At 33.3% G+C, this 13,183-nt stretch overlaps 1 protein-coding gene across 6 annotated transcripts; it reads left to right on the top strand.

Moving 5' to 3' along the window:
• Window positions 1-9,907: 9,907 nt before the first annotated feature.
• PEX11A (peroxin 11A) lies at window positions 9,908-12,250 on the top strand. 6 transcript variants are annotated; one of them, XM_089809842.1, is made up of 4 exons: window positions 9,908-10,041; window positions 10,142-10,226; window positions 10,491-10,620; window positions 11,200-12,250. In XM_089809842.1, the coding sequence occupies exon 4, from the start codon at window positions 11,227-11,229 to the stop codon at window positions 12,025-12,027; it is 801 nt and encodes a 266-aa protein (XP_089665968.1). In that variant the 5' UTR covers window positions 9,908-10,041; window positions 10,142-10,226; window positions 10,491-10,620; window positions 11,200-11,226; the 3' UTR covers window positions 12,028-12,250. The 6 variants fall into 6 exon arrangements, with proteins under 6 accessions (XP_089665968.1, XP_089665973.1, XP_089665969.1 ...); XM_089809847.1 differs by lacking the exon at window positions 10,491-10,620 and having other exon boundaries at window positions 11,204-12,250; XM_089809843.1 differs by lacking the exon at window positions 10,491-10,620.
• Window positions 12,251-13,183: the final 933 nt, after the last annotated feature.

Raw genomic sequence — 13,183 nt, 5'->3', positions numbered from 1 at the left:
ATTCTTCCCTTCAAAAGGCACTATTGTGTGGAGAAAAGATGTGCCCGTGTTATATCAAATAAATGACTTTATTGCTGAAATGGGTGAAAACTAAAATAGTATTATGGATAATTATTTTGATGCATTTAAGGAGAAAATGAACAATAGGTTTCAGATCCCCAAGAAACTAGTTGAAGATTATAAGGATGATGTATGTTTCATGGTGGATTGTGATAAAGTTTACATTCGGGCAGTTAAGCCTAGAATTGCATGGGTAAAACCTCTTGGTTATGAGGTTAATATTGATGAAACTAAAGATATCATTGAAGCTCTTGTGAATGAGCTAGTTGATCCTAAGGCTACATATTTTGGAACATATGATGAAGTAAAAGCTAGGATTGAACTTGAAATAAAGCTTCCTCAGGTGGTGAACAAAGGAAAGAAGAGGATTGCTAAATTGAAAACTAGTTCTACCCTTTTATTAATTGAGGGAAAAGGTGAAGATGAGGAAGCAGAGGATGTGGAAGTAGATGATGAGGCAAAATCTGAGGAAGAAGAACCATTAAGGAAGAAAGGTAAGGTGATTATCACCAAGCCACAAAAGCCATCCATTGCAGTATTCACAAGGAGATCTTCAAGGAAGAAATCTAACAAGGAAGTAGGAGACATTATATTTAGAAAACCTCCATCCAACTTCCAAGACAGATTAAAGGATCTGGAGCTAGAATAACAAATTTTAAATAATTAAAATATGAAATCAAGATAGTAGAGGAGCAGAAGTAGATTGAAGACCTGTTGATGGATAAGATGTGAAAATGGAAATGCTCACCAAACCAACTTGCTTCTCAAATTCCTAATGATTTGTTGGAAAAGATAAAAATCTAAGATAGGATTTTTCCATGCAAACTATAAAAGATATATATGGGCAAACCTTGAGGTAGTTATTACTGAGCATATCAGATGTAGAGGTAAAAGAGTCACTCAAGAAAAATGAAGAAAATTTGACTCTGATGTTTAATACTTGTCTGATTTTGATGAAGGATATTGAACATGTTGTAAAGAATGCAACAAACACTTGAAAGAATATCTATCTATTACATAAACCAAGTGATTTTCTAGTTGATGTTAAAGATGATGATGATGATGAAGATAAGGAGAAAGGTGAAGAAGAGAATATTGAAGAAGTAACTCATTTTGACAATGAAGAAGATCAAGAGGATCAAGGACAAGAGGCTACCAAGGAAGCAAAGCAAGATGATGAGGAAATTGATCCAGTTAAGATAGCTGCAATAGTTATTGCCTAGCTTCCTCACCCTCCAAGAAAACCAGTGACAACATCAAGTGCAGAGACAACCTCAACAAGCTTGATTATGACCACCAATGCCAATCCAAACATCCAATCACTCTTTGCTCCTACTCAGCTTAGCACATCATTGACAAAAGAGACCTCCACTTCATCTACCAAGCTGCAAACTCTTCCTTCATCAACCAAGTTGACTACTTTAGTTTTGAGCACACTAGTTCTGACTACTTTAGTTTTGAGAACATCAATTTTGGATTCTTTAGGTATTTCTGTAAATATTCCTTCAATAAGCATAGTATCAAGTTTTATAGCTAGTCCTAGCATGTCTACTATTATTTCTATTCTGGCTACAAATGAAATAAGTGTAAGGTCAGTTGAGCCCAAGGTTCAACCAAGCACAAAAAAATTTTTGGTAAAGGAAAAGAGGTAGAGGAAGAAATTGATTTAGATGAGGAAATTGTAATCCCAAATTAGGACATTTCTAAGCTTACTCCAGACCAAATGTAGTCATTTGGTGAACTCCTCCAGAAGAAGGCTAAACAATAAGACTAAGAGAGGAGAGAGATAAGGAATTCAAGATAATTGAAGATGCAAAGAACATTTTGGCAGAGACCATAAGTATTGAGGTTGATTCTTCTCAACCAATTTTGTTTTAGCTAGCAAAGGCACTACAAAAATTTAATGAAGATATTGAGGGACAAGATAAGTTAGTGCAAAAAGAAGAGAAGAAGTTTGATAATAAAGTGTTGGAGCACATTGCTCAGCAGATAGCTATTTATCAAGTAGAAATTTTGTACAATTTTGGGCAATTTAGAAGCATCTTGTACAAATTTGTCATCACTTTTTGGAAAGCTATGTGATGTTTCTAAGTTTACTAAGGAAATAAAGGAAAAATTATCCAAAATAGATGAAGATCTAAAGGCTAGTGCCCAACAGCTACAACTTGACCCTAGTTCAAGCTCTGCACATTTCCAAAAGATAAGAATTTTGTCAGATATGCAAGTAGAATTGCTTAGAGAAGAAGCAAGGATAAGATCCACATTGATAGATATACAAAATATGATTCTTCCCATCATGGATGCACTATAAAAACATATTGTACATTTAGAAACTCTCATCCATGACAATAATTTCTCCATTGCGAACCATATGATAGAATTGTCAATAGAAGTCCAAATTGTATTTCACACATGTAAGGTCCTACAAGACAATTGGGATAAAACCTTGGTAATCATTCTTAAGGTACACTTAGAATTTTTATCTCATTTTGGTGTTACTATGTAAATAAATAGAATAAATATTTTGCATTAATGTCAAAAAGGGGGAGAAAGATATATGTATGGAGAAAGACATATGTTATGGGAGAGAAAATGTAATAAGTTGAAAAATCAATGGGTGAGTAAGATATGTACAGTAAGATATGTTGTATATAGCACGAAGATGTATAGTATACTATATGAAAGAACCTTACCATGTACATATATATACCTTACAAAATCAATTTTGAAAAATCTCAAAAACAGTATCCTCTACTGTGCTAGTATCACAAGGTGATGAATAAAAGGTATTTAGGAAACTTTTTGAATTCAGTTTTGGCTGATAAGTGTTTTTGTCACTAATGCCAAAAGGGGAGATTGTTGACATATTAGTCAAGTTTGTCATTAGTGACACACACTTATTCATATTATATATTGCTAGTGAGCTCTTTATACAATTTGCGGTGTTTGCCAAGTATTTCAGTTGTTACTAAGTTTTACAGTTGCTACTGATTCCTTTGGACAAATCTCAGTGGTTATTGAGTAGTAATAGTTACAGTGAAGATCAACAATGTAAACCATGCATCATAGTACATGCTGAGTTTTCTAATGCAAGACAAGTTGTGCAGTGTTCACCAAGTTTGCAGTGTATGTGATGTGAGTCTAGTGATAACCGAGCCACTTAGTGTTAACCAAGAAACTTAGATTATATTGAGCTCAAAGTGATAGTGTTTGCTAAGTCATACAATGTAAACCGAGAGACTTAGTCTATATGATGAGTTTCACAGTATCTACTGAGTCACTAGTGTAGACCGAGTTCAAGACTACTTGGAAGTGATTAGTATGGACCAAGCTTCTACGTCTACCAAGTGCGTGATGATGTTGAGCATTGATAGTGGATGTCAAGTATTAGAACCTCACCGAGTCAGTTTTCAAAACCCAAGTGTCTTCATGTGGGCCAACTTTGTAATATTTGTGTTAACTTGTATTGTGGTTGACTTTGTAATTTGTATAATTGGATTGGTATATATGTAATATCCTAATGAGAAAGGAATGTGAATGTGAATACAATTAGAGAAAAGAAAAAAGAGTAAATTATAAAGGCTACAATAGTATAAGGAGCAGCAAAGTCATATCTATCACAACAAGGTGATTAGTACATAAAGGAATCTCATTCAACAAACCAAGTTGCAAATCAAAGATCATCTATTGTTTCATCCTAACAGGTGGATCAATCAAATCCTTTAACAAGGTAGACCTAACAATCTTTTGTAAATCTCTTTATCGAGTGTATACTTAATTGTATGTTTGTAAATCCTTTCACAAGGTGGACCTAGTAGTCCTTATTGCTCCTAACAGGGCAGATCATCAGAAGTGGTCAATGTAAGCTTTAACAAGCTAACTTTATACTGTAGTACTAAAGTTTGTGGGTATCATCCTCACCCCAGTTTTACTTTCTATTTGGAAGGTTTCTGGGTCACCAAATCTTTGTGTCATAGTGTTATGAATGCTTTCATGTTTTTAGTTTCTTATGCATGCAATTAGATTAGACCATATGTGATGGATTATATGCTAATTGGATTGTTGGATTAAGAGTTGAAATTGTTGAAGTTTTAGAAGTTACTGATTCACCCCTCCCTTCTTAGTAACTTAGCATAGTCTTGAATATTTCCAAAAAAATCCTTGTCTCAATCTTTTTCCTCCACCTACAATAGAGAGATAGCCAAATTTAGGTAGAAGGGCCACTTGCTAGAAGCAATAGTAGGAGAAATGTTTTTAAATTAAAGAATGATGAATTCATGATGGCTATGAGGTCAATATTTGGGATTGAATATTTGCTTCAATACAAAGGTGGTCTCGCTATTCTTGCCATGGGCATGTTGGTTGGAGAAAGTAAGGAAGAGGTGAAAGACATTGGCATCTCTTTCCTGAAGCCAAAATGGTCTGGTGGCTTGGAAGATATCATTGAATAGGCCATATTGGGGGTTGGAATTGACATGAAAGAAAACCCTTGGAGAATGGTGAGCACTAGCGATATCCAAATTCAACCTCTCCTTATTTGGTCATCATTAAGTCCACCATGCAACACAAATCTGAAGGTACATGAGGGTTGAGACAAAGTTTGTGTCTTTGTCTTGAAGTAGGATAAAAACAAGGGAGCACTTGGAAGTAGGAGAAAAGGAGTCTATAAGGTCACGCCTTGACATTTGACAACCCTTATTGGTGAAGATGGAAGGCTAATGCTTAGAATTAAATTCCCACCCAAACCTATGATGGTGAAGCCAAGATCATCTCCCTAAGGTTTAAAGAGGGATTATGAGGAAGTCATGGTGGATTTTACAATCAAGGTGTCCCTAATTTAAGATGAACAAGGGCTTGGATGAGGATGCATGAGGGTGCTCACTGAGAAAAATGATGGTATTCCAATTTTATGAGGGAGGAGGCTGCAACTTGGTTCCAGGACTAAGGTTCCCCTTCTCTATTTTGTTGTATATAGTTCCTTCAAACTATAGGGCCATGTTAGTTAGTTGGGTCTAGTCTGGTGGCTAGTTGGTTTTTGTGTTGTAAGGGTTCTTCCCTTGATTTGATGGTGGATAGTTTGGTGGGGTCTAGGTAGTATGGTTGTGTGGTTACTCTTGGTGGAAGTACGATCTCCACCTCATGCCATTAGATGGCTCCACAAATGTAAAGACTATCTTTTTTGATAAATAAAAATTAAGTTACTAATGAAAAATAATATTTTCATGAATACATATATTTAATTTTCCATTTAATTAATATTTAAAAAAATATTAGCTATTTTAATACCACATCCCACAAGAAATCACATGACATACAAAAATAAACAAAACTTAATAAAAAAAGAAAAACTATTGTCAAGGGAAGGGGTCACCAATTTACGTTACCTTAATGAATTCAAATGGGTATTCAATCAAATACCTATCCACTATTTTAAGACAAGGAATGAATTAGTTTGGGATTTGGACGTGAACATTATCTCCTCTCTCTTACCATTATGATATTGTGATTCCTCACAATTTAGAAAAGTCAATGTCCAATATCTATAATCATGCATAAAAGACAAGGATACACACGCACACGTGATATGGTTAAAATAATAATTGATCAAGAAGGAAAGGATCTTTTGATGGTAGGAGAGCATATGATGAATTAAAATTTCAAGCATCATTATTGAGATTTATTAATATGAAGAAAACTAAAAGGTAAAGAGATTTAACTAGAAGGAGATTCACAAATTCTCATAAATTCTATTCAAACATGTCAATCTCAAAATTGGAGGTCACAAAATTAGCTCAAACTTATCATTAGGAGATTAAATCTTATAAAGACTTATTCATCATGCATGTGTATTGGCAATGTAATGAGCTAGAAGATAATGTTGCAAAGATGATCAATATGATTACAAAGGATGTAGAGGTAAAATTGATTGAGTGACATGAGATATATATGTTGGACATTGTTTTCCAAATATCATATTTATGTTAAGAGAGGTATTTCTAGATTTGATTGTATCTAACATTGTGCTTGGTGTTTCAAATCATGCTTCTTAATCCCTCAACAAGATAATGAGAGTTCAAGGAATCATATAAGATGTAAATTTGTAGACTTTTTATTAAAAAATGGGATAGGAGGAGTGAGAAATAGGTAAAACATGGGTAGAGATGTAGTGTGTACCCATAGTTTTCTTTTTAGTTCATATTGCCAAAATCTTTTAAGCTAGCTTTCATGTGCGTTGGTTTATTTAATGATTATGCTTTATATACTTTCAGTTGCTAATTATGATTGTTATTATCATCATGATGTTATACTATGTTCTTTTAGTTCATGATTATGGTTATCTTCAAGATGATGAATTTATATGTTATGATGTCATATAACTATGTGGGATTATTGGTTACTAACCACATACTTTCATGTGTATGGACATCTTGTATGTTTAACATTTTTATTGGTGTGCCTAATGTAGTTGAGGGATGGAGTTGTAGTCACTTGCATTTTGTATGTGGGATCTACATGATGTAATCTTCCTTGTCATTATGTGTGTGTGTGTGCGCTTGCGCGCGTGCACTCTTAAACAAAATAGCTTGTCCACCATAAATAAAACTTTAATCTTTAATTATTAGTTCTTTATTTTGCTTTAAAATTATTTCAATTCTTATATATATCTAAATTCTATTTTCCACTTAAGAATTATATTTTGGCCATAATTTTTTTGGTTTAACATTTTTTGGTTTGATTGGTAAAAGGCTTTTGCCAATATTTGTCAATTTTAAAAAATTTACATTGTATCTTTTCCCATTGTGCGAGTACTAGGGGAAAAAGAATAGGGAAGAAAATCCCTAGTCTAGCTCGGGACACAGGCATCTTGTTTACTTTATGATACATCTACCTTTGATTTTTAGCTAAGGACTTTGAGAGGGCATACTTTCTCTTACATGAGAATACATCATTTTTACATCATATCTTGAATTACATCAAAGGGCTTAAGGATCTATATCCTTTCTTACATTAAAGAAAATTTCAAGGTTTTAAAAAAAAATCTTAGCTTGCATTCTCATTAGAACACTCCAGTTTGAATCTTGACTGTTATTCAAATTTTCACTTTGTCATATCCTCATGTTTAATTGAGCCAATTTTTTAATTCCTACATACTTTCTTTTGACTAAGATCCTTATTAGTAATCATAAATCATTGTAATCAAATAAAAATAAAAATATTTGTAAATAAACCTTTATCATTTTAACAAGTTGAATTGACTTAATATTTTATAACATTTTATTCATTGATGGATAATCCGTGCATTGCATAAAACCTTCAAGTTCCTATCCTTTTTTAAAAATGGTAAAAGTAATAATCCTATCAAATATTAACTCGTATGTTAATATGACCCATTGATTTGGATGACTATATTATAATAAGATTATTGATCTTTGAGTATTATTTTAAGTTTATAAGGTTATATTTGAATGACTTAATTATTCTTTAGAAAAGGTTCCTCACCATCTACTCCTTTGTTGGCTAATGTATCCTCTTCTTTATTTCCTTCTTGATATTTATGTTTAATACTAATTTCTTTGAATTCATCAACTATCTTTAACATGTACTCAAGTTTGAAATTTAATATCCAATTAGGAGTACTTTTCCTTAAGCCATTTAGAATAATTTGTAAATCCCTTCAGTGACTAATTTTCTAATGTCCATTTCCAAGCCAAGGTTTAAACCTTCAATCAAGGTCTCTAATTTTGCTAGATTATTAAAGAGCATCCCTAATGGCTTGGCTTGTTTAATTCTCCAAGAACCTATGTCAGAATGTATAATACATCCTAATCTAGTAGGACCTAGAATATATTTAACCCAACCTGCTAGAGGGGGTTCTCATTTGCAATCTGCCTTGGCTTGTTTATTTTCTTTTGAGTAGATGAAAGGTGGGTTAATAAGCTTAAACCAATTTTTGTGCATTTCTACATCCCACTTAGAGAAAGAACCTTCTTCCTTATGAGAACTTTTGAGGTTGTCTATAATGCATGCTTCCACTTTGTTGAGAAACAAGGTTAAATCTAAACTTCTGTAAATATTCTTCTATTCCTCTCCTTCCATATTTTCCATAGAAGTATGGATGGAGAATTTTTTTAATAAATTACTGTAGACCCTAGAATACTCATGTTTGGTCCAACTACTTAAGAAATTTCTTAAGTTGATGAGAAATGTTGTTAGCCACTCAAGCTTTTGAAATAACCATTTCCAACATTTTCTAGCAAAGGGACATTCGAACAACAAGTGTTATGTTGACACATAATCATTTTCACATAAAGAAATCTTGAAGACCCCTCATAGCCCATCTTAGTAAACCTATCAACTATTAGGATTCTCTTTTGGAAAATAACCCAAAGAAAGTTTCTTGTCTTGGGAAGGCACGTCGCATCCCAACATAGATTAGGGGGAATATCTATCTTTTTCCATTGATGAAAGTTAATTATCATTTCATATCCTCTTTTGACACTATAATTCCCACTCTTTGAGACACCCCAAATTAATTTATCCATCATATCTTTGTGATTAACTTATCTATTTTCTAGAAATTGTTCATAAATTTGTTTTTCTTGAGTTGATAGATTTGTCTCTTTAATGGATTTCCACTTCCATCGTCCATGTTGGTCATCATTAATTATATGTTTGTAGTCACTTACATGATGTCCTCATAGATTTATTAGGGTATTTTTAATAATAGCTAGTAAGTTAAGGGTATCGAGTGAAGGAAGCCTATTCAGCTAATCTTCCCAAAATAGAGCATCTTGACCTTCGCCAATGTCCCAAGTGAGATAATTAGATATAAGAGGATGACAGTGCATCATGAAATTTTAGGTTCTTGATCCTTTAGGTGGGTTTCTAGTTCGAAACAAACATACAAGATTTGAACTATTCAAATATTTGTGAAATAATTTTTTTGTCCATTTGCTTTCGTGTTCTTGATACATCCTCCAAATTAGTTTTCCTCTTATAACTTATTTTTGTTAGCTCCAATTTTTTTATAGCTAGATGTCCATATTCTTTAGGTCTGCATACATTATCCCATTTGATCAATGCTAATTTCTTCTTCTCTTTAGCGTCTTCCTTAACATGCTATCTAAGTTTCTTTTTATTCCTTGGGAAGTGGAAGATATGACATATGGTATGTAAGAATGATAGATAAAATTGCTTTAATCATGGCTATTCTTCCAACATTAGCTAATCATTTCCTTTTCCAATTTTCCATTTTTTCTATATCTCATTATATTACATATATTTCTTTCTATTTCGGGGGGAGTATTGAGAAAGAAAATCTGTGATTTATTACAAATCATTTTTTGTCATGATGCTTCCATATAAGTTTTAATTATTTGTTTAAAGTTGTCGGTCTCTTCCATAGTACTTTCTCCCAAAAGGATGGTGTCATCTACGAACTGTTGATGTGTTATTTTAGGGACTTCCTCTTTTACTGAGATTCCTCTAAATTCTCCATCTATGTCTGCCTTTGCCAAATGCTTCAGCCATCATGATAAAGAGGAAAGGGAAAATTGGATCTCCTTGCCTAATATCTATAAAAATGTTAATAGTTTAACAATTTTTTCTTCTTTTTTATTTTATTTTATTTTTTTTATTTTAATATAACAATAAAATGAATAGTAATATATTTAATATAATAAATAACAATGCAATACAGCATTTTGTTTTATCAAATAGTAAAATGAAACTATTCAATTTCAATAATTTATGCTACTTAATAATTGTTATTTTTATTTAATAAATTATCATTTTAATAATATGTTTATTTAGTAAATATTTATCATTTGACATATAGAAACTGTGACGCAATCATCGCATAAAATTTCTTGCTACCCCAAACTGTCCAACGGGAAGAAGTTTGATCGAAACGATTCTCTTACTAGCAGTTTTGGTGTATCCAGATAGCGAACTTATATAATTGCTCTGCACAAGAATGATGTAAGCTTTCTGTTTCCTTATTATGCGTGCTGATATCACAAACAGCGTATTTGATTCTCTCATGTCCTTTGCGCGTCCTTATTTATTTCCGCACAATCAGATATGGAAAAAAAGACAACTATCTGTGGAGCTGGGTAATAATGCTGGTACGAAGAATGCAAGTGATTCACGCCATTACTTAACAGGTTAGGTTCTGAAACAAAATATCAGGGTTTCATTGTAACACATCATTAAACTGGTAATACTAATCAGTTAAAGTTTGGAAGATTAAATAGTTCAATCCTATCAACTTGAATCATCAGTTGCACTTCTGATATTTGTTGTGCATATAATTTTCCAGAGTGATCTGTTAGACCAGATCAAGAGTATTATAGAAAAAAAAACGAAAATTAAATCTTTGCGGGGCTCAATTTTGAATACCCAATCAATAATCATGTTGGTATGTGTAGATTTCTCCTTAAGGATACCGAGAAGAATGGAAGTGCAAATAAACCCCAGCGTGATCTGTTACATCCAGAGTTCAATAAAAAACAATATAGGAGGTGTGATTTATGCCCTTTAGGCCTAAATAGTCTGTAGGTAAGAAACCGTAACAGTTTTTTCACTGGTTTAGAAGATTAATTTTATGGGTTTTCAGTTTATGATAATCATAGGACCTTTGTTTGACTGTCTTTTGTTTGAGATCTCATGTACTTGGCTTAAACTGCAAATATCTGTCCACTAGGGGTTTTATGACAAGGAAAAAAAAATACTGTGCTGGATCATACATATATATATATATATATATATTTCAACTACTTGGTTTCGTTTTAAGGGTTTTCAGCTGAAAATATTGTGCATTGTCTTTATTTTTTTGTTTTGGGTTGCCTTGCTTGTATTGCACAGATTTGTCTATCAGAACTTTTTTTGATAGGTCATGGGTCGAAGCCTATATTAATTATTACTATTTGTTGAAATTAAGTATTTTATGTGTTAAGCTGGAGTAGACTCGAACCCGATACCTCTCACATAAGAGGCTTGCAAGTTGCTGGTGTGTTGTAGGCTCTTGCCTGATTTGTCTATCGGACTTATTTTTATCTGTGAATTTGCAATTATAAGATTCTTATATTGGAGTAAGTTTTTTATCAACTCCCCTGAAAAATCATGTGGTATTTGTAGACAGCTGATTAAAGGTGACCCATATCAATGGAATTGCAAAAAAACCTCTCCCCAAATGCAGAGTTGCATGCCAAGGCAGTAGTTACAAGTAGCGACAGCAGTAGCAGCACTACTAGTACTAATAATAGAGCTAAGAAAGAAAGGGACTTTACGGATCATTTGGAGGCTTATTTGGCCAGAAGAGATGGAGTTGACAAGCTCCTCAAGATTGCAAGGTATTCGAGTAGAGTAATTCTGGCATCCTCTGTTGTCTCCAACGATTCCTCTCTGTTCAGAAGGCTTAAAGATTTTGAGTCCAGTGTTGGTGTCAGCAGAAAAGCATTCAGATTGGGCAAGTTCATACAGGACTACAATGCCCTAAAGCAGATTTCTTGGGATTCAACAGAGGGAAAATTGGGGATTTTAGCTTATGGAGGAGAAGGTGTTTATTATTTTGTGGAGCAGTTCACATGGCTGATCAAAGCTGGTCTCATCGACAAGCGTTATGCTGCCAAATTGCAGAAGATCAGTGCTTGGTGTGAATTTTTAGGTTATTGTGGAAGCATTTCCTTGAAGAGCATGCAGATCTTAGCCCTAAGGGACAAACAGTCTGTTTTAGCAGCCAAAGGAGAATCAAACATTTTGATCAAGGACACTGCAGAGATTAGCCAGTTACGTGAGAAGCAGATGCTAAAATTGGTTTCTGTTATACAAGATCTCGCTGATGGTTTGATGGCTTTGAGCGATATTCGTGATGGCAAAGGATCCATGTCAAACCCCCTTCTTCTTTCAAGTGCAGGGCTTCTTTCTGCTCTTATTAGCACTCACAAGAATTGGTCGGCATCCTGATCTTGTTGCCAGATGGGCCCATAAATGTGTGTTCAAGCTTCCTTTGCTTTTTACTAGCATTTTTTGAAAATCTCCATATTAATTGGTATTACACCTAGTGTTTCGAAATTAAATCTGCCCAACATTGCCATTATTTTCCTATACGAAAGATGTTCATAATAAATATCATTGAATGCAATGCATTGAAAACAATATTTTTTAAGAAGTTTTATTTCTTGTATCAGCCCCAGATTATAAATTTCTTCTGCTGTGGTGTATGGTTAAATTTATCTGCAGTGTTTGGTACACCATACTTGCCACTTTTGATATCTAAGGGATCAACAAATATAAAGAGATAACATAAATTTGTTCTATAAATGAGGAAATATGTTTGACATATGGTACTGGTTTCTAGCCTTAGGAGACCATTCATTTTATGTACTGCGTATTTAGTTAAGGGTCACCTGAAATAGGCATCAAGAAATCTGCAAAGTTCTCAATGTGGCTGACGTGGCATCTGTTTGAAATGTGAAATAGACGACTGTTTCAATTGAAATTAGCAGTGGATGTGGTGGGGTAAAATCTGTTCAGAATCAGAAGACTTTTCTTGCCCTGAATCAGTGCTATATTTTTTGACTCCAGGATAAATAAGTTTACACACAACTCGTTTCCATTCTTTTGTTCCTTGTTTCATTAGTTCTTTCTATAGTCTATATAAAGACAGTAAATTAAATTAAAGCACTTTGAAAATTCAGTCCAGTCTAAATACCTAATATTTTGAAAAAGGTCTTTCAATTTTTTAAATTCAAAACTTCATTGAAATATATGAAATCTTGAATGTTGAATTGTTTGATAGCAGTATCATTGCAAAATTTTGGCAGCAGATTGTGAATTGCCGTATATTTGATAATGTTGATTGGCTTGGCCCTCCCAGCTTCTATGTACTTTGTTTCCTGCTTTTAGCTCTGAAAGAAAGCTTAGATGTGATATTCTCCCTCATTTTTCCGCTGCCAATGATGAATCTATACCTACATTTAATCATGATTTACAATTCTGCAACAGAAATATTTGAGCCTTCTCCTAATATGCACCAGTCTCAAAAAAGGGTAATTGAACCCTAAAAAGGATTTAAAAATGAAATAAAATCAATGTTTAAAAAAAATCACAATAGATCAAT

The sequence above is a fragment of the Cupressus sempervirens genome, chromosome 11 (assembly GCF_028749045.1).
Source record: "Cupressus sempervirens isolate cs-2001-9-10 chromosome 11, ASM2874904v1, whole genome shotgun sequence".
Lineage (NCBI taxonomy): Eukaryota > Viridiplantae > Streptophyta > Pinopsida > Cupressales > Cupressaceae > Cupressus > Cupressus sempervirens.
The sequence above is the reverse complement of the archived record's forward strand: the minus strand, read 5'-3'. Positions and strand labels throughout refer to the sequence as shown.